At 42.1% G+C, this 17508-nt stretch overlaps 1 protein-coding gene across 3 annotated transcripts in view; it reads right to left on the bottom strand.

The window, feature by feature from the left end:
- Nucleotides 1-17508, bottom strand: part of LOC129816605 (nebulin-like) — a 95031-nt gene that overhangs the window by 31494 nt on the left and 46029 nt on the right. For all 3 annotated transcript variants that reach the window (XM_055871292.1, XM_055871293.1, XM_055871291.1), the window contains 29 exons: nt 15629-15736; nt 15033-15344; nt 14697-14900; nt 14394-14498; nt 14125-14232; nt 13680-13991; nt 13339-13542; nt 13088-13192; nt 12746-12853; nt 12345-12656; nt 11993-12196; nt 11688-11792; nt 11347-11454; nt 10935-11246; nt 10056-10160; nt 9731-9829; nt 9254-9355; nt 8911-9018; nt 8309-8620; nt 7256-7360; nt 6995-7099; nt 6469-6573; nt 6167-6274; nt 5652-5762; nt 2001-2198; nt 967-1071; nt 495-599; nt 266-370; nt 55-162 (listed from right to left, as the gene is read on the bottom strand). In XM_055871292.1, coding sequence (XP_055727267.1) covers nt 55-162; nt 266-370; nt 495-599; nt 967-1071; nt 2001-2198; nt 5652-5762; nt 6167-6274; nt 6469-6573; nt 6995-7099; nt 7256-7360; nt 8309-8620; nt 8911-9018; nt 9254-9355; nt 9731-9829; nt 10056-10160; nt 10935-11246; nt 11347-11454; nt 11688-11792; nt 11993-12196; nt 12345-12656; nt 12746-12853; nt 13088-13192; nt 13339-13542; nt 13680-13991; nt 14125-14232; nt 14394-14498; nt 14697-14900; nt 15033-15344; nt 15629-15736 — 4488 coding nt within the window. The remainder of the gene's footprint in view (nt 1-54; nt 163-265; nt 371-494; nt 600-966; nt 1072-2000; nt 2199-5651; nt 5763-6166; nt 6275-6468; nt 6574-6994; nt 7100-7255; nt 7361-8308; nt 8621-8910; nt 9019-9253; nt 9356-9730; nt 9830-10055; nt 10161-10934; nt 11247-11346; nt 11455-11687; nt 11793-11992; nt 12197-12344; nt 12657-12745; nt 12854-13087; nt 13193-13338; nt 13543-13679; nt 13992-14124; nt 14233-14393; nt 14499-14696; nt 14901-15032; nt 15345-15628; nt 15737-17508) is intronic.

Here is a 17508-nt window from a genome sequence, read left to right as displayed (position 1 = left end):
AAAAATGTCTTGGACTACTAAAGGGTTTTAAGTTGGGTGCAATGTTGAACTCACATTGCTGAGGATGACCTTCTGTTGTTTGGCGTGTTTCAGGGCGTGGGAGTCTGATGGCAGCGTGTAATCCTTAGCCTTGATCTTGTCCCAGGCAGATGTATATGTTTTCTAGATGACACAAAACGAAAGATAAACATTCTAAATACAGCATTTCAAATCCTAATAGGTCATTTGGAGACATAGTGTCTATCGACAGTAGAGCCACACTCACGGTGCTGTAGATGTCCTTGAGGTTGGCATTGTGTGCGTAGTCGTAGGTATCCAGAATGGTGGTATAGATATGCTTGTCTTTCTGGTAAGCCTCCCTATAGTTCAGCTGTGGAGATAAAGAGCATATGTTCTGATACAAAGCGGATTTTAAACATTTTTATACTATTAGAAGAATTGTGTAGTATGATGCAGTATAGTATAGATTTCTGTATAGTACATCTGACACTCACATCACTGGCCCAGGTGTGACCCAGGAGAGCAGTCACGTAGACAGGGGTGTCTGTCACGATGGAGTAGTTGTTGAATTCCTTCTTACCCTCCTCCTTATATTTGATCTGTGAGAAAACAAATGTGAGAAGGTTAATAAACCATGGTCACGTGTGGCTCAGTTGGTAAGAGCAAGGTGCTTGCAATGCCAGGGTTGTGGGTTCAATTCCCACAGGGCACCAGTATGAACATGTATGCACTCACTTTTGTAGGTCGATCTCGATAAAAGCATCTGCGAAATGACTAAAATGTAATAGTCTCCAAGCAGGAATATCCCTTTTTAAATAGTCTCTTATCACTATTATGATAAAATATACTATTTATTTAGTATTTATGATGGACAGGTAGTCAATCATTAACAAACGAAAGACTAGGGGAGTCATTGGTATAAATTACAGTAAGTGTGACAGAGGTGACGTCTCTCTTTGTACTCACATCGCTCTGCAGCAGGTGGGCATTCTTGGCACGGACAAGCTCAGGTGTGTCCCAAACATAGCAACCAATACCCTTTATCCAGCTCAGGTCTTCTTTGTAGTACACCTAGCAGACAGATAGACAATACCACAACGCAGAGATCAGATCAGTTGGATTTATTGGGATTTTACAAATACTGTGATAGTGTACGGTAGTGTAGCTAACTAGGGACAGCAGAGGGATGAGGAACAGATAAACCTACATTATAATTACTTCTATTTGTTTCTTAAATACAGCATGTCATTGTATTGTTTTTAAACTATATAAACTACACTGAACAAAAATATAAACGGAACATGCAACAATTTCAAAGATTTTACTGAGTTACAGTTCATATTAGGACATCAGTCAATTTAAATAAATTCATTCGGTCCTAATCTATGTATTTCGCATGACTGGGCAGGGGTACAGCCATGGGTGGGTCTGAGAGGGCTTAGCCGCCCCGACAGACAATCCCGCGAGTAAAGAAGCCCGATGCGGAGGTCCTGGGCTGGACCTGGCACGTGGTCCTGGCACATGGTCTGCGGTTGTGAAGCCGGTTGGACATACTGCCAAATTCTCTAAAACGACGTTGGAAGCAGCTTATGGTAGAGAAATAAACATTACATTCTCTGGCAACAGCTCTGGTCGACATTCCTGCAGCCAGCATGCTCCCTCAAAACTTGAGACATCTGTGGCATTGTGTTATGTGACAAACGGCATATTTTTAAAGTAGCCTTTTATTGCCCCCAGCACAAGGTGCTCCTGTGTAATGATCATGCTGTTTAATCAGCTTGTTGATATGCTACACCTGTCAGGTGGATTAATTATCTTGGCAAAGGAGAAATGCTCACTAATAGGGATGCAAACAAATGTGTGCACAACATTTTAGAGAAATAAGCTTTTTGTGCGTAGGGAACATTTCATGGGACCAACACTTCACAAGTTTTTTTGTTCAGTGTATTTTTTCACTTATTTGTAAAGTATGTCTTGAACATGTGCGAAATACAACATACATCACTCAGGATCTCATTGTTCTTGCGGGCTCTGATAAGGTCCTGCTGGTCGGGGTGGCAGGTCCAGTTGTGCAGTAAGGTGCGATACAGCACGTCACTGAGCATGTCCTGGCACCTCTTAGCCACCATGTTGGGAATGATGTCAGCGGGGATGTGGTTCTTGGCCTTGTTGGTATTATACTCCTTCTGGTAATTCCTCTGGAAGAAAGAACAGGGCACTGTGTTCAGATCTCCAGATACGTGGATTATTTTCAAATCAAAAATATAATAAAATCAAATGAAAGCATATTTGTCACATGCACAGGATAAACGTGGTGCACAGAGTACAATAAAATGCATACCTGCAGGTTCATAAATTGCAACAACAAAATAAGATTAGAAGTAAGTAAAGCATATTCAATAAAATAAAATAACAAATAAGTAGGAGAACCTGACAGAACTAAACATATGAATAGGAAAGTATATCTAAGGAGTAAATATGGCATATTCCAAGTTCCAACAGAGTATAATTGTTAACTTTATTTATACAGGTAGATTTCAGAACAAATTCTTAATGACGACCTGCTGTTGTTTTACTGTATATTTGGCGACTGTAGAGACTGGATTATCATGTGTGCGATTTACTAGATTATACTGTGTTAGTGATATCTTATTATATGTGAACATACCATTTTTTTTATTTAACCTTTATTTAACTAGGCAAGTCAGTCAAGAACAAATTCTTATTTACAATGACAGCCTACCGGGGAACAGTGGGTTAACTGCCTTGTTCAGGGGAAGAACGACAGATTTTTACCTTGTCAGTTCGGGGATTCGATCCAGCAACTTTTCAGTGACTGGCCCAACGCTCTAATCACTAGGCTACCTGCCGTCCTGAATATGCAGCAGTATCATATTTTACTAGATATACTAATGATATACTATAGATATACTATACTATAGATATACAGTAGATATATTGATGTATTATTGTTGTATCATATCTTACTAGATATGCTGTAGATATATTATATAATTATAGTAGTATTATATTTTACTAGATAGACTAGATATACTATATTATTATAGCAGTAATATATTACCTAGATGTACGGTAGATATACTATAATATTATAGCATTATCATATCTTCCTAGATAATCTGTAGATATACTATAGTATTATAGCAGTATTTGATTTATACTGTAGAAACAGCGACTTCGGAAAGTATTCAGACCCCTTGACGTTTTTCCACATTTTGTTAGGTTACAGCCTTATTCTAAAATTGATTAAATCGTTTTTTTTTTCACTCAATCTACACACAATACCCCATAATGACAAAGTAAAAACAGGTTTTCAAAATTTTTATTCAGAGCCTTTACTCAGCACTTTGTTGAAGCACCTTTGACAGCGATTAGAGCCTTGAGTCTTCTTGGGTATGATGCTACAAGTTTGGCACAGCTGTTATTTGGAAAGTTTCTCCCATTCTTCTCTGCAGATCATCTCAAGCTCTGTCAGGTTGGATAGGGAGTGTTGGTGCCCAGCTATTTTCAGGTCTCTCCAGAGATGTTACTGTAGATCGGGTTCAAGTCCGGGCTCTGGCTGGGCCACTCAAGGACATTCAGAGACTTGTTCCGAAGCCACTCCTGCGTTGTCTTGGCTGTGTGCTTAGGGTCGTTGTCCTGTTGGAAGGTGAACCTTCCCCCCAGTCTGAGGTCCTGAGTGCTTTGGAGCAGGTTTTCATCAAGGATCTCTCTGTACTTTGCTCCGTTCATCTTTGCCTCGATCCTGACTAGTCTCCCGGTCCCTGCCGCTGAAAAACATCCCCACAGCATGATGCTGCCACCGTAGGGGGGGGTCAATGTAGGGATGGTGCCAGGTTTCCTCCAGACGTGACTCTTGGCATTCAGGCCAAAGAGTTCAATCGGTGGTTTCATCAGACCATAGAATCTTGTTTCTCATGGTCTTAGAGTCTTTTGTTGCCTTTTGGCAAACTCCAAGCGGGCTGTCATGTGCCTTTTTAATGAGTGGCTTCCATCTGGCCACTCTACCATAAAGGCCTTATTGGTGGTGCTCTAGAGCTCTGTCAGAGTGACCATCGGGTTCTTGGTCACCTCCCTGACCAAGGCCCTTCTACCCCGATTGTTCAGTTTGGCTGGGCGGCCAGCTCTAGGAAGAGTCTTGTTTGTTCCAAACTTCTTCCATTTAAGAATGATTGAGGCCACTGTGTTCTTGAGGACCTTCAATGCTGCAGCAATGTTTTGCTACCCTTTCCCAGATCTGTGCCTCGACACAATCCTGTCTCAGAGCTCTACGGACAATTCCTTCTACCTCATGGCTTGGTTTTTCCTCTGACATGCACTGTCAACTGTGGAACCTTATATAGACAGGTGTGTGCCTTTCCAAATCATGATTAATCAATTGAATTTACCACAGGTGGACTCCATTCAAGTTGTAGAAACATCTCAAATATGATCAATGGAAACATGCACCTGAGCTCAATTTCGTGTCTCATAGCAAAAGGTCTGAATAAGGTATTTCAGGTAAAAAAAAATGCAAAAATATCTTAAAACCTGTTTCACTTTGTCATTATGGGGTATTGTGTGTAGATTGCTGAGGATTTTTTTTGTTAATTAATTTTAGAATAAGGCTGTAACGTAACAAAATGTGGAAAAAGTCAGGGGGTCTGAATACTTTCCGAAGGCACTGTATACTATAGTATTAAAAACTATAGCCCATAAAATTGTCAGAGACTCCAGTCACCCAAGTCATAGACTGTTTTCTCTGCTACCGCACGGCAAGCGGTACCGGAGCGCCAAGTCTAGGACCAAAAGGCTCCTTAACAGCTTCTAACTTCAAGCCATAAGACTGCTGAACAATTAATCAAATGGCCACTGGACTATTACATTGACCCCCCCCCCCCCCAATTTGTTTTGTACACTGCTGCTACTCGCTGTTTATTATCTATTATCACTTCACCCCTACCTACATGTACAAATTACCTCAACTAACCTGTACCCCCGCACACTGACTCGGTACCGGTACCCCCTGTATATAGCCTCGTTATTGTTATTTTATTGTGTTACTTTTTATTACTTTTTACTTTATTTGGTAAATATTTTCTTAACTCTTCTTGAACTGCACTGTTGGTTAAACGCTTTTAAGTAAGCATTTCACGGTAAGGTCTACAATTGTTGTATTCGTGACAAATAAAGTTTGATTCGATTTTTTAGATTTATAGCAGTATCATATCTTAATAGATAAACTGTAGATATTTTATACAATTATTGCAGTATTATTTCTTACTAGATAGACTGTAGATATACTATCGTATTATAGCATTATTATTTGTATTAAATATACTGTAGATATACTATAGTATTATAGCAGTATCATATCTTACTAGATATACTGTAGCTATATTATATAATTATAGCAGCATTATATCTTACTAGACAGACTGTAGATATACTGTAGAGTACTATAGTATTATAGCAGTATTATATCTTACTAGACAGACTGTAGATATACTGTAGAGTACTATAGTATTATAGCAGTATTATATCTTACCAGACAGACTGTAGATATACTGTACTATAGTATTATAGCAGTAGTATATCTTACTAGATATAGTGTAGATATATTACAGAATTCTAGCAGTATAATATCTTACCAGGCCCTTCTGTTTCTCCTGTTCTCCACAGCGCATCACCTCAGGGAAGTCCACCAGGGTGTCAGCCAGGTAGTGGCCCTTGGCCTTCTCATGGGTGTCATGGTACTTAGCCTGAAAGGTTTCAGTTTCAAAGAAAGAAACGGATGTCATCATCGATTGCAGGGAGCAAAAAGCTTTGTTGATACAGCAAGTATACATAGCACAGCACAGTGGACAAACAATCTCTGCTATATTTACATGTTTTCCATCTGCTTCTGTTGCCACAGCAACATATGCAACCACTAGCAGTTACTAATTGATATGATCAGATTGTTTAAAGACAAACTGACACACATTTAACACATTTAAAGAAATCCAATATATTACCAACTATTCTGATTAGATTTAGTAGTACTAAAGTCACGTGTCAGTTGCTCTTTAATTATGTATATTTAATAGTAATAATCATCATATTCTTTCCTGTTAATCATGATATTTGTATTGCTGGTTGTCAAGAGACTATAAATTAGACTCACGTCGCTGACAATCTCCCTGGTCTTCTTGGCTCCGACTACAGGGATGTAATGAGCGTCCAGCTGGTAACCAGTAGCTTTGCTTTCATCCCAGGCCAGTTTGTAGTATTTCTACAAATGACAACAAAACAATCCACAATGTAAAAATCGTTTCAGACATGTATTTATTTTGTATAACATAGAAATAATAAAATGTATTAATTATTATCTACATTATTAAAATGATATTTTGTATGAAAAATTAGACATTTATGCAGATAAATGTTTCTGTGAAGACCAAGTCCTATGGATGTAGAGTACTTTACCTCACTGATGACCTTGGCGACCTCTCTGCTATGGGCCAGCTGGGGTGTGTCCTCTGAGCCGATGTACTTGCCCTTCTCCGCATTGAAGGTCTCCTTGTATTTCAGCTTTACAACAGAAGGACATATAGGCACAGGTTATGATCAATTTGAAGGATCCCGCTCAACACAATGTCCTCACATGTTTCTTGAGGTATGGGTCAAAGGCTATCTGAATGAGGTACTCTATCCTACCAGGGTTTCTTCCAAATAATACTTTGAAACAGTGGAAATGTGCATCCAAAAAAGGGGAATATATGTACAATGTCATGATCAAGTATTTGCCCCCTGTTTTTTGTTATTTGTAAACACAGGTTCAATTGATCTAATATTATGTTTTGGTTGAAGATCTGATAACATTCAAGATCAAAAATATGCAAAAAAAGAGAAATTCAGAAAGGGGTCAAATACTTTTTCAAGGCCCTGTAGTTGTTTTACTTTGGTAAACTTAGCTAAGATAAAATCTAAAGTAGTAAAATAATTCAGTCACATCACTGAGGTTAAAAGCATTGATGGTGGCCAGGATATGCTCAGGACGATCCACGATGTGTGTGTATTTGGAAAAGTTGTCTTTGGCATCCTTCTTGTAAAGCCTCTGCAAAAAGACATTAGAGAGAAAGAAAGACATGGTAAGAATTCACTGAAGGACAGCAAACACATACAGTACTAATGACTGATATGTGAGGAGCAGAATGTGCCCAATGAAACCTAGAACCATACCAACAGCTTGGATACAGATAAAGGAACCTACCTCGTTCATGATCTTCTGGGCATTTCTGACTTTGACGTGATCGACACAATCGGCAGCAACCCATCCACATCCACGGAGCCATTCCATATCGGCCTTGTAGACTACCTGCAGACAGACAGAGGACAGAGTCAGACAAACAATCATTTTACCTAGAGGTATAAAAGGGGGGTGGTGGGAGAGAGAGGGGGGAAGAGAGGGGGAGATAGAGAAGGGGAGAGGGAGAGAGGAGGGGGAGAGAGCGAGAGAGTGAGAGAGAAAGAGAGAGGGGGGAGAGGTAGAGAGAGAGATGGAGAGGGGGTGGAGAGAGAGGGAGAGGGGAGAGAGAAAGGGGGAGAGGGGGTGGAGAGAAAGGGAGAGGGGGAGAGAGAAAGATAGGGGAGGTAGAGAGAGGGAGGGGGGAGGGAGGGAGAGGGAGGGAGAGATAGGGATAGAGATATACACTGAGAGTACAAAATATTAGGAACACCTTCCTAATATTGAGTTGCACCCCCTTTTGCCCTCAGAACAGCCTCAATTCGTCAAGGCATGAACTCTACAAGGTGTCGAAGCGTTCAACAGGGATGCTGGCCCATGTTGACTCCAATGCTTCCCACAGTTGTGTCAAATTGGGTGGATGGCCTTTGGGTGGTGGACCATTCTTGATACACAATGGAAAATGTTGCATGTGAAAAACCCAGCAGCGTTGCAGTTCTTGACACACTCAAACCAGTGCACCTGGCACCTACTACCATACCCTGCTCAAACACACTTTAATACTTTGTCATGCCCATTTACCCTCTGAATGGCATACATACATAATCCATGTCCCTATTGTCTCAAGGCTTAAAAAGTATTATTTAACCTGTCTCCTCCCCTTCATCTACACTGATTGAAGTGGATTTAACATGTGACCTCAACAAGGGATCAGATTCACCTGGTCAGTCTATGTCATGGAAAGAGCAGGTGTTCCTAATGTTTTGTACACTCAGTGTAACTGTATCCTGGAAGCCCTAAAGCATAACGGACATACTGTAATTGTTAAGTTGTGTCAGGTAGGCCTATCTATCTACTCACGTCACTCTGAAGGTCGTAGGCTTTGCGGGCCTGTGTGACATCAGTGGAGTCTGGCAGACAGGTCCAGTTATGTAGACGGGTCCTGTAGTGGTTGTCATTGACCTGGACCTGGCATTTTTTGGCCAGCTCAAAGGACAACATGTCCACTGGCAGATGAAACTTGGTCTTGGACTTGTTGAAGTCCTTCTTATACAGAGCATCACTGGCAATCTTGGCTGAGTTCAGAGCCAGCACGAGCAGAGGGTCATCCTCGACACAGCGGGCTCCAATGTGGTGGCCAGCCTGCTTGCGATATTCTGCCTTGTATTTGTGCTGTGAAAGAGACACGTAACGTATCAAAGTGTGCCTTACTGAGTGCAATTTAATTGACTGTTTATTTATACATACAGAGACTGCAATAGAGATCTAAGCATTAGGAAATAAAAGGGCACTGAGAGAGTGGATATGTTGAGTCCCTTACACACTCCACAGGATACTAAGAACATTACGTAGGCAATGTTATCTTTATTGGGAGTGAACGGACACTACTGTTCCATTAGATTTAGATGAGATAAGTACCAATGACAACCTGTTTAAATAAAGGAAAACACTGTGATACTCACGTCACTCTGGACTTTATTGTTGTGGATGCACTGCTTGATGGGAACAGCATCTCCGGGCATGAAGAAGCCGGTAGCTTTGACCTTATCCCAGTCCTTGGTGTATAGTTTCTGTGAACAGGAAGATAGATAGAAACAGAGATTACAGAATGTAAAGGTAATATTTTGTGACTACACTACATGTATTAGGAGCATTTTCTTTAGTTTTTCTTTCTTATTCATTTCAAAATAGAAAGTGGAATTCCCCTCTACCTTCATTATTCTTGCTTTATTCAGACTGGCAAAGGCACTTTGAGCATTTCAAATGTCTGAGAACTCTGATGTAAAGAAAGAAAAGGTATCTTACCGGATGGAGATTCTTGGCCACCTCTCTTGCTGTTGCCAGTTCTGGGGTGTCTGTGATCGTGTACTTAGTCTTCTCTGTGTGCCACAGTGCACGGTAATTAGCCTGCACAAAAAAAAAACACAAAAGCAATTGATTAGTATTGGCTTAATGTCTACTATTCTTGTTGCTTTTACATTTACATTTACATTTAAGTCATTTAGCAGACGCTCTTATCCAGAGCGAAAGTTCATACATATTCATCCTGGTCCCCCCGTGGGAATTGAACCCTGGTCCCCCCGTGGGAATTGAACCCACAACCCTGGCGTTGCAAGCGCCATGCTCTACCAACTGAGCCACACGGGACCACTTGCTTCAAAAGTCCAATGTTTTTTTCCTTCGTTGTGATACCTATTATCCACAGAATGTGAGAAGTTCCAAAAACATTGTGATTCTTTCATGTGTTATAACATGTCATAATTGTCCCATGTCCCGACCCACCTCATTGAGGATATCTGCAGCGTTCTTGGCGCAAACCAGGTCCATTCTGTCCACAGGAGCTGTGAACTTCTGCTGATCCAACTTGACACGGTAGCCTCTCTGCAAGACAACATCAACAATGTCTACATCAACAACAACAGTCAAATCAACCATCAATACATGTCATTAAATGTTAACCTGTTTCAGTCCACAAATTTAAAAAAAATCAGGCAGATGACAGACACTTGCTTGCAGGCATATATTACTATATAACTATACTATCATATTATTCTATATATATATATATAATTATTATTACATATATTATAACTTTTAAATGACTTACATCAGCCAGGACCGCTTGGGCGTGTTTCACTTTCAAGACCTCCACAGACTCATGGGGGTTCCAACCACATCCCCTCAGCCACTCCAGATCAGCCTTGTACACAGCCTGGGAAAAGACAACAGGGTGTTTGTATTGGCATAGGGGTCAATGTGTCACTAAACACTGATAGTCTTTCCCAGATATGAATGAACAGAGGGTAAAAACAACAAAGATATATGGGGTGAGGATGTCCCTGAAATACTTTGAGGTGAATACAGCATGTACAACATATTATCATAACCAACTAATTACAATTTCATACAGGGATAAAAAAAGGGATGAGAAGTATTTATTAGTATTTATTTTATTAGTACTGTAGAGCGGCCCAGCTCCCGAAGTGACTCTTTACACTGTATGCAAGAATTTCCTTTGTGTTGTCTTTGGAATTTGGCATTATCTCTCCAACCCCCATTCTGTCACACCTCTGGGTAGCAGAGGTTATGTTGTGATAACATCATGCCTCTCTCTCTCTCATCATCCCTAGAATATACCTTGTAATGCTAGTTAATGCTTTTTTAACTTAAGTGCATGCCTTGTATAATGTATTGTTCATTTTACAAAGTAATTAAAAACACATTTATAATTCCATTCTCAGACCTTTCTTGATTGCCTATTATTGTAACTCAACTATAGACTCTTGCTTATTGCTAAATCATCTTTATGGGGTCAGATATTCAGTTTAATAGACTTTGATTATATTAGTTGCAGTCTTATTATGGGTTGCATGTGAGGTGTATACAATATGCATTTATATAAAATATTACCCCACTACAGGATCCCTATTAACAGTTGTAAAAGCAGAAGCTACTCTTCCTTGTGTCCAAATATGGTAAAACTCACATCGCTCTGCAGATCATAGGTTTTCCTGGCCTGGACGACATCAGTGGAGTCTGGCAGACAGGTCCAGTTGTGCAGGTGAGTTCTGTAGTTGAAGTCGTTGACCTGGACCTGGCATTTCTTGGCCAGTTCAATGGTCAGCATGTCCACTGGGAGGTGGAACTTGGTCTTGGACTTGTTGAAGTCCTTCTTGTACAGAGCATCACTGGCAATCTTGGCTGAGTTCAGAGCCAGCATGATCAGAGGGTCTTCCTCGACGCAGCGGGCTCCAATGTGGTGGCCAACCTGCTTACGGTAGCCCTCGTGGTATTTGTACTGAGGGAAAAAAAGGAGGATCAGAGAGTTATTTCCACTGACTCCATTGAATCAAGTGACCTAAATGATATGGACGCCGACTTCAGTCATTTTCTCTTACGTCGCTGATGATGTCTCTAGATTTTCTGGCCTTCAGCACAGCGATGGCGTCCTCCTTGATGTGGTATCCCTTAGCCTTGTCGGCATCCCAATCCTTAGTGTATAGTTTCTGTGAAATGGAAAGATTATTGCGTTGGTAAGTCAAATAATAATATCTGGGCATACTGTTATGTGAATTTAAACAAAACATGTCTACAGGTTTCTTTATTTGTTTATCTGAATCAATGTCATTATATTGTTGTTGACTGAATCTGTTCATTGCACATACTATAAATAAAACAAAGGAGACATCCATAGTACGTGCCTTGGCAGTGTGCAAAGCGTTCAGTGAAGCAGACTTACGTTGCTGATGGCGATAGCATTAGCCTTGGACAGCACCAGAGAAGGTAGATCATTGTTCAGGTGGATATTGGTCTTCTCAGTATCCCAAACCTCTCTATATTTCCTCTGTGAAAAGCAACAAACACACACAATCAAAGAGTTAATGATAAATCCAACCACTGTTATCGCAGACTAGATCTATATTTCACAAAATGTCTATCTCTGCAGTTACCAGAAATACTTTTTTACAAAGAGACCATGATAACAGGTCAGGTTTGGCTACTTCAATAGAAGGACACTTCAATGGCTAAAAGCCAAGTACTCACATCACTGAGGATCTCAGCGTTCTGCTTCGACAGGACAACCTCTGGAGAGTCAACAACACTGGTGAACTTGATTGAGCTGGGGGGCTGGCGGTACAGCCTTTCGTTGAGAATAGTTTGGGCATTCTTAGCCTTGATGACATCCACAGAACCCTGGGGCAACCAGCCGCACCCTCTGAGCCACTCCAGATCAGCCCTGTACACCGCCTGGAAGGAAGGAACCATGGTTCAGGTAAAGTAATTACTCCTTATGGGATAGTAGTGCAATAGTTGTTTGAACTTCAATGGTTGGTAGGTAGAGTAAGGATCCAGTGATAGCCAAAATGGATTGGACCATGATTCTCTGTGTACTTACGTCACTTTGCAGAGAGTAGACCTTCCTGGCACGGACAACATCAGTGTTGTCTGGCATGCAGGTCCAGTTGTGCAGTTTAGATCTGTAGGTGAATTCTTGGATCTGGAACTGGCTTTTCTTGGCCAAGTCGACGGACATCATGTCAAGTGGAATGCTGAACTTGGTCTTGGTAAGGTGGAAGTCCTTCTTGTAGTTAATATCACTGGAGATCCTGGCTGCATTGGCAGCCAGCACAAGCAGAGGGTCATCCTCAACGCATTGGGCTCCAATATGGTGGCCACACTGATTGCGGAAGCCGGCCTTGTACTTGTACTGAAAAAAGAGAGGATTAGCTAAGTATTGTGTTGTTTTTTATGATGGCTGCCTATGCTCATTCAGAGGAGATGGATATACAAACTTACATCACTGATGATCTCTCTGCTCTTCTTGGCATGTTGGACAGCAATGGCATCCTTATCCAGGTGATATCCCTGTCCGATCATCTCGTTAAATCCCTCACGGTAGAGTTTCTGAAATAACACCATTATATATTTAGTGCCCTCATTTGAGGGTACTGTAATTCATTTCTTAAAAATATGATGCTAAAAAAAAAAGTGCGGTTGAGAGAGTCAAATCATGTAGAGATATAGATTTTTTAGATATATAGAGATATAAAGGGACATAGCTATAGAGAAACAGATAAAACTACATCAACTTGAGTAAATGGAAACAGCTTGAAGGCGTGCAAAGTAAGAAAGACCTACGTTGCTTAGGGTGATTGCGTTGGCCTTGGCCAGCACAAGTTCTGGAAGCTCATTGCCGACGTGGATTTGGACCTTATCAGCCTCCCACTGTTGAACGTACTGGCGCTGAAACATAAGAAAACAACGGCAATGTTATAAGAAAATAATGTATCTCACTATTTTTAATATTAGTCTCTGCATCCTGTGAATCTGAATGTACAGTATGAATACCTGAGTTCAATCTCCCTCCACTCTAGAAAGAAGCATATTACCTTGTCCATTATCTGGGCATTGGCCGTAGCCAAAGCATAAGGCATGCCGTCGGTTGTGGCGGTAAATTTGAAATTGCTTGGGTGCTCGCGATATTTCCTCTCGCTCAGGATCTCGGCGGCCTTCTTGGCTTTCTCAACGTCGATCGAGCCAATAGGGACCCAGCCAGTGCCTCTGAGCCATTCCAAATCAGCCCTGTACACAGCCTGGATTTATATGGGAACAGCAGAGGGAAAACTATTTGGTAAGAAAGTACATTTTGAAGGTATAATGTTTGTCTTGTCCTGAAATGATAGGTGAGGCCTACCCTCATAACCGTAATGAGTGATCATAATCGACTTACGTCACTATGCAAAGCGTAGACCTTCCTGGCCTGGACGACATCACTGGAGTCTGGCAGACAGGTCCAGTTGTGCAGGCGAGTTCTGTAGTTGAAGTCATTGACCTGCATCTGGCATTTCTTGGCCAATTCAATGGTCAGCATGTCCACTGGGAGGTGGAACTTGGTCTTGGACAGATGGAAGTCCTTCTTGTACAGAGCATCACTGGCAATCTTGGCTGAGTTCAGAGCCAGCATGATCAGAGGGTCTTCCTCGACGCAGCGGGCTCCAATGTGGTGGCCAACCTGCTCACTGTAGCCAGCCTTGTACTTGACCTAAACGGAAGCAAAAATGTATATACACTTGTACTTTAAATCAACATCACATACATGATGATAATATATTTGCATCAACTCTTGACATTTTTCAAATAATGTGAAAAAAATATGGAAAATATCCAGCACTCACGTCACTTATGATCTCTCTACCATGCTTGGCAGCTTTGATGGCGATGCAATCGCTTTTCAGGTTATAGCCCTTCTTGTACAACTCCTCTAATTCAGCTTTGTAGAGTTTCTGAAAAGGTATATAGGGACACAGCTTAGAAACAGAGCCAACACATTATTAAGAATCACTAGAACTTTACTAGAGCTTCAGAGGAAGTCTTAGGTTACACAACATTTATTTAATGTGTAATATAGTAATGTATGTAGTGAAGGAAGCAAGAGGGAGCTTACGTTGCTATTGTTGATCGCATTGGCCTTGGCCAGCACAAGTTCTGGAAGCTCATTGCCGACATGGATTTTGATCTTATCAGCATCCCATTGTGCAACATAGTTGCCCTGAAATAGGAGAAAAAATATGATTATGTTATAAGAAAATAGGAATAAGGTAATATTACATGGGATTTTAATTGTGCATTTGTCAGACCCAAGGACCTTGAAAATAGCTACCAGAAATGCAAGATTGACCATCTAAAGCACTGATCTGAGTGATAGACATTGTTACAAAAGCATCTATGTATTGAACATTTTACCAACCTTGTTAATGATCTCAGCATTAGCCTTGGCTAGCACCATAGGCATGGAGTGCATGTCGGTGGTGTATTTAAGAGAATCTGGTTTCTGCTTGTAGAGGCGATCGCTCAGAATCTCTGCAGCTTTCTTAGCTTTCAACACATCCAGAGAGCCAATGGGGACCCAGCCAGTACCTCTAATGAACTCCATGTCAGCACGGTAGACAGCCTGGGTTGTGGAGAGCATCAATTAACCAACCCACCAAACAAATACACTTACTGTAGATATTTAAAAAAACGTGGAAGTGGGTCATGGAAAAGAAATAAAGCATTTGATATAGTATATTGAGAAGGAGCTTACGTCACTGTGCAGATCGTAGACTTTCCTTGCGTGGACGACATCAGTGGAGTCTGGCAGACAGGTCCAGTTGTGCAGGTGAGTTCTGTAGTTGAAGTCGTTGACTTGGATCTGGTTCTTCTTGCACAACTCAAAGGCCATCATGTCCAATGGGAGATGGAACTTGGTCTTGGACTGATGGAAGTCCTTCTTGTACAGAACATCACTGGCAATCTTGGCTGAGTTAATAGCCAGCATGAGCAGAGGGTCTTCCTCGACACAGCGGGCTCCAATGTGGTGGCCAACCTGCTTGCTGTAGCCAGCCTTGTATTTGTACTGAAATAGATCAGAAGAGAATTTGACTTCAGTCAGACAAGGATGAACTGATTGAACATTCTTTCCTTATAAATCAAAGACATTCCAAGTGTATTTATGCCTGATTTATTCACTTTTCAGGAACTGATTCAGGAATTTATTCAGGAATTCAATTCAGAAATTGTCATTAGTATAAGACTTTAGGACTATAATAATTGGGAAAATGTTCTAAAAATGACATAATTTAGCTTGAGGCTTTGGGGGGGAAAAAAATGAATAAAGGGGGACAAAAATACAGTACTCACATCGCTGATAATCTCTCTACCATGCTTGGCAGCCTTGACAGAGATAGCATCGACAGGAAGGTAATAACCCTTCTTGATGGTTTCATCAAATCCTTGTTTGTACAGTTTCTGTAAAAAAAAGGAGAAGGATCAAGTGTTTAAAAAACTGAGTCGCAAAACATTGAAGAGCTTGAGAGATATATAGAGATATAGAGAGATAACGAGATAGAGATATAAAGATATAGATACAAAGACAGATATATAGAGATATAGATAACTATATGGAGATATTGTAACAGTCCTGACCTGTTTTATGTTGTTTTTATGTGTTTATGGTCAGGGCATGTGTTTTGGGTGGGCAGTCTATGTTATTCGTTTCTATGTTGGTTTTGGTTTGCCTGGTATGGCTCTTGATTAGAGGCAGGTGGTTTGCATTTTCCTCTAATCAAGAGTCATATTTAGGTAGGGCAATTACACTGTTTGTTTGTGGGTGGTTGTCTCCTGTGTCCGTGTCAATGTTTGCACCATACGGGACTGTATACGGTTTGTTCATTTCATGTAGTCTGTTCATTTCGTTCTTCACGTTGTATGTAAGTTCATCGTGTCCAGGTCTGTTTTCATCGTTTATTTTGTTTTGTAGTTTATTCAAGTATAGTTCGTTTTCTGTCTACGTCGTGTTTGTTATTTTGTCGTGTCTTCAATAAATCATTATGTCTTCACAATCCGCTGCGCCTTGGTTCCCTCAATACTCCTCCTTCTCCGAAAATGGAGAGGAGGAGGAACATCGTTACAGAACCACCCACCAACCCAGAGCCAAGCAGCGGAGTCAAAGGAGAAAGGGACAGGAGAAGAAGGAGCAATGGACATGGGACGATGTGTTGGATGGAAAGGGTGTTTACACATGGGAGGAGATCCTAGCTGGTAGAGATCGCCTCCCATGGGAACAGCTGGAGGCACTGCGGAGAGCAGAGGCTACCGGAGAGAGGAACCGGAGCTATGAGGGAACGCGTCTGGCACGGAAGCCGAAAAAGCCCGTGAGTAACTCCCAAAAATTTCTTGGGGGGGGGCTAAAGGGTAGTGGGCTAAGGGCAGGTAGGAGACCTGCGCCCACTTCCCGGGCTTACCGTGGAGAGCGGGAGTACGGGCAGGCGCCGTGTTACGCAGTAGAGCGCACGGTGTCTCCTGTACGAGTGCATAGCCCGGTGCGGGTTATTCCACCTCCCCGCACTGGGAGGGCTAGATTGGGCATTGAGCCAGGTGTCATGAGGCCGGCTCAACGCGTCTGGTCTCCAGTGCGTCTCCTCGGGCCGGCATACATGGCACCTGCCTTACGCATGGTTTCCCCGGTTCGCCTACATAGGCCGGTGCGGGTTATTCCACCTCCCCGCACTGGTCGGGCAACCGGGAGCATTCAACCAGGTAAGGTTGGGCAGGTTCAATGCTCAAGAGTGCCAGTACGCCTCCACGGTCCGGTATTTCCGGCACCACCTCCCCGCCCCAGCCTAGTACCTACAGTGTCTACACTATGCACTAGGCTACCAGTGCGTATCCTGAGCCCTGTTCCTCCTCCACGCACTCTCCCTGTGGTGCGTGTATTTAGCCCGGTGCCTCCAGTTCCGGGTCCACGCACTAAGCTACCAGTGCGTCTCCAGAGCCCTGTACACACTGTATATTCTCCCCCTACTAATCCTGATGTGCTTGTCCTCAGCCCGGCGTCACCAGTGCCGGTACCACGCATCAGGGATAGAGTAGGCTTTGAGAATACAGTGTGCCCTGTCCCTGCTCCCCGCACTAGTAGGAAGGTGCTTGTCAGTAGCACGGTGCCTCCAGTTCCGGCACCACGCACCAGGTCTACAGTGCGCCATATCCGGCCAGAGCCATCCGTCTCCCCAGCGCCATCT

Source organism: Salvelinus fontinalis, chromosome 19 (assembly GCF_029448725.1).
Source record: "Salvelinus fontinalis isolate EN_2023a chromosome 19, ASM2944872v1, whole genome shotgun sequence".
NCBI lineage: Eukaryota > Metazoa > Chordata > Actinopteri > Salmoniformes > Salmonidae > Salvelinus > Salvelinus fontinalis.
The sequence above is the reverse complement of the archived record's forward strand: the minus strand, read 5'-3'. Positions and strand labels throughout refer to the sequence as shown.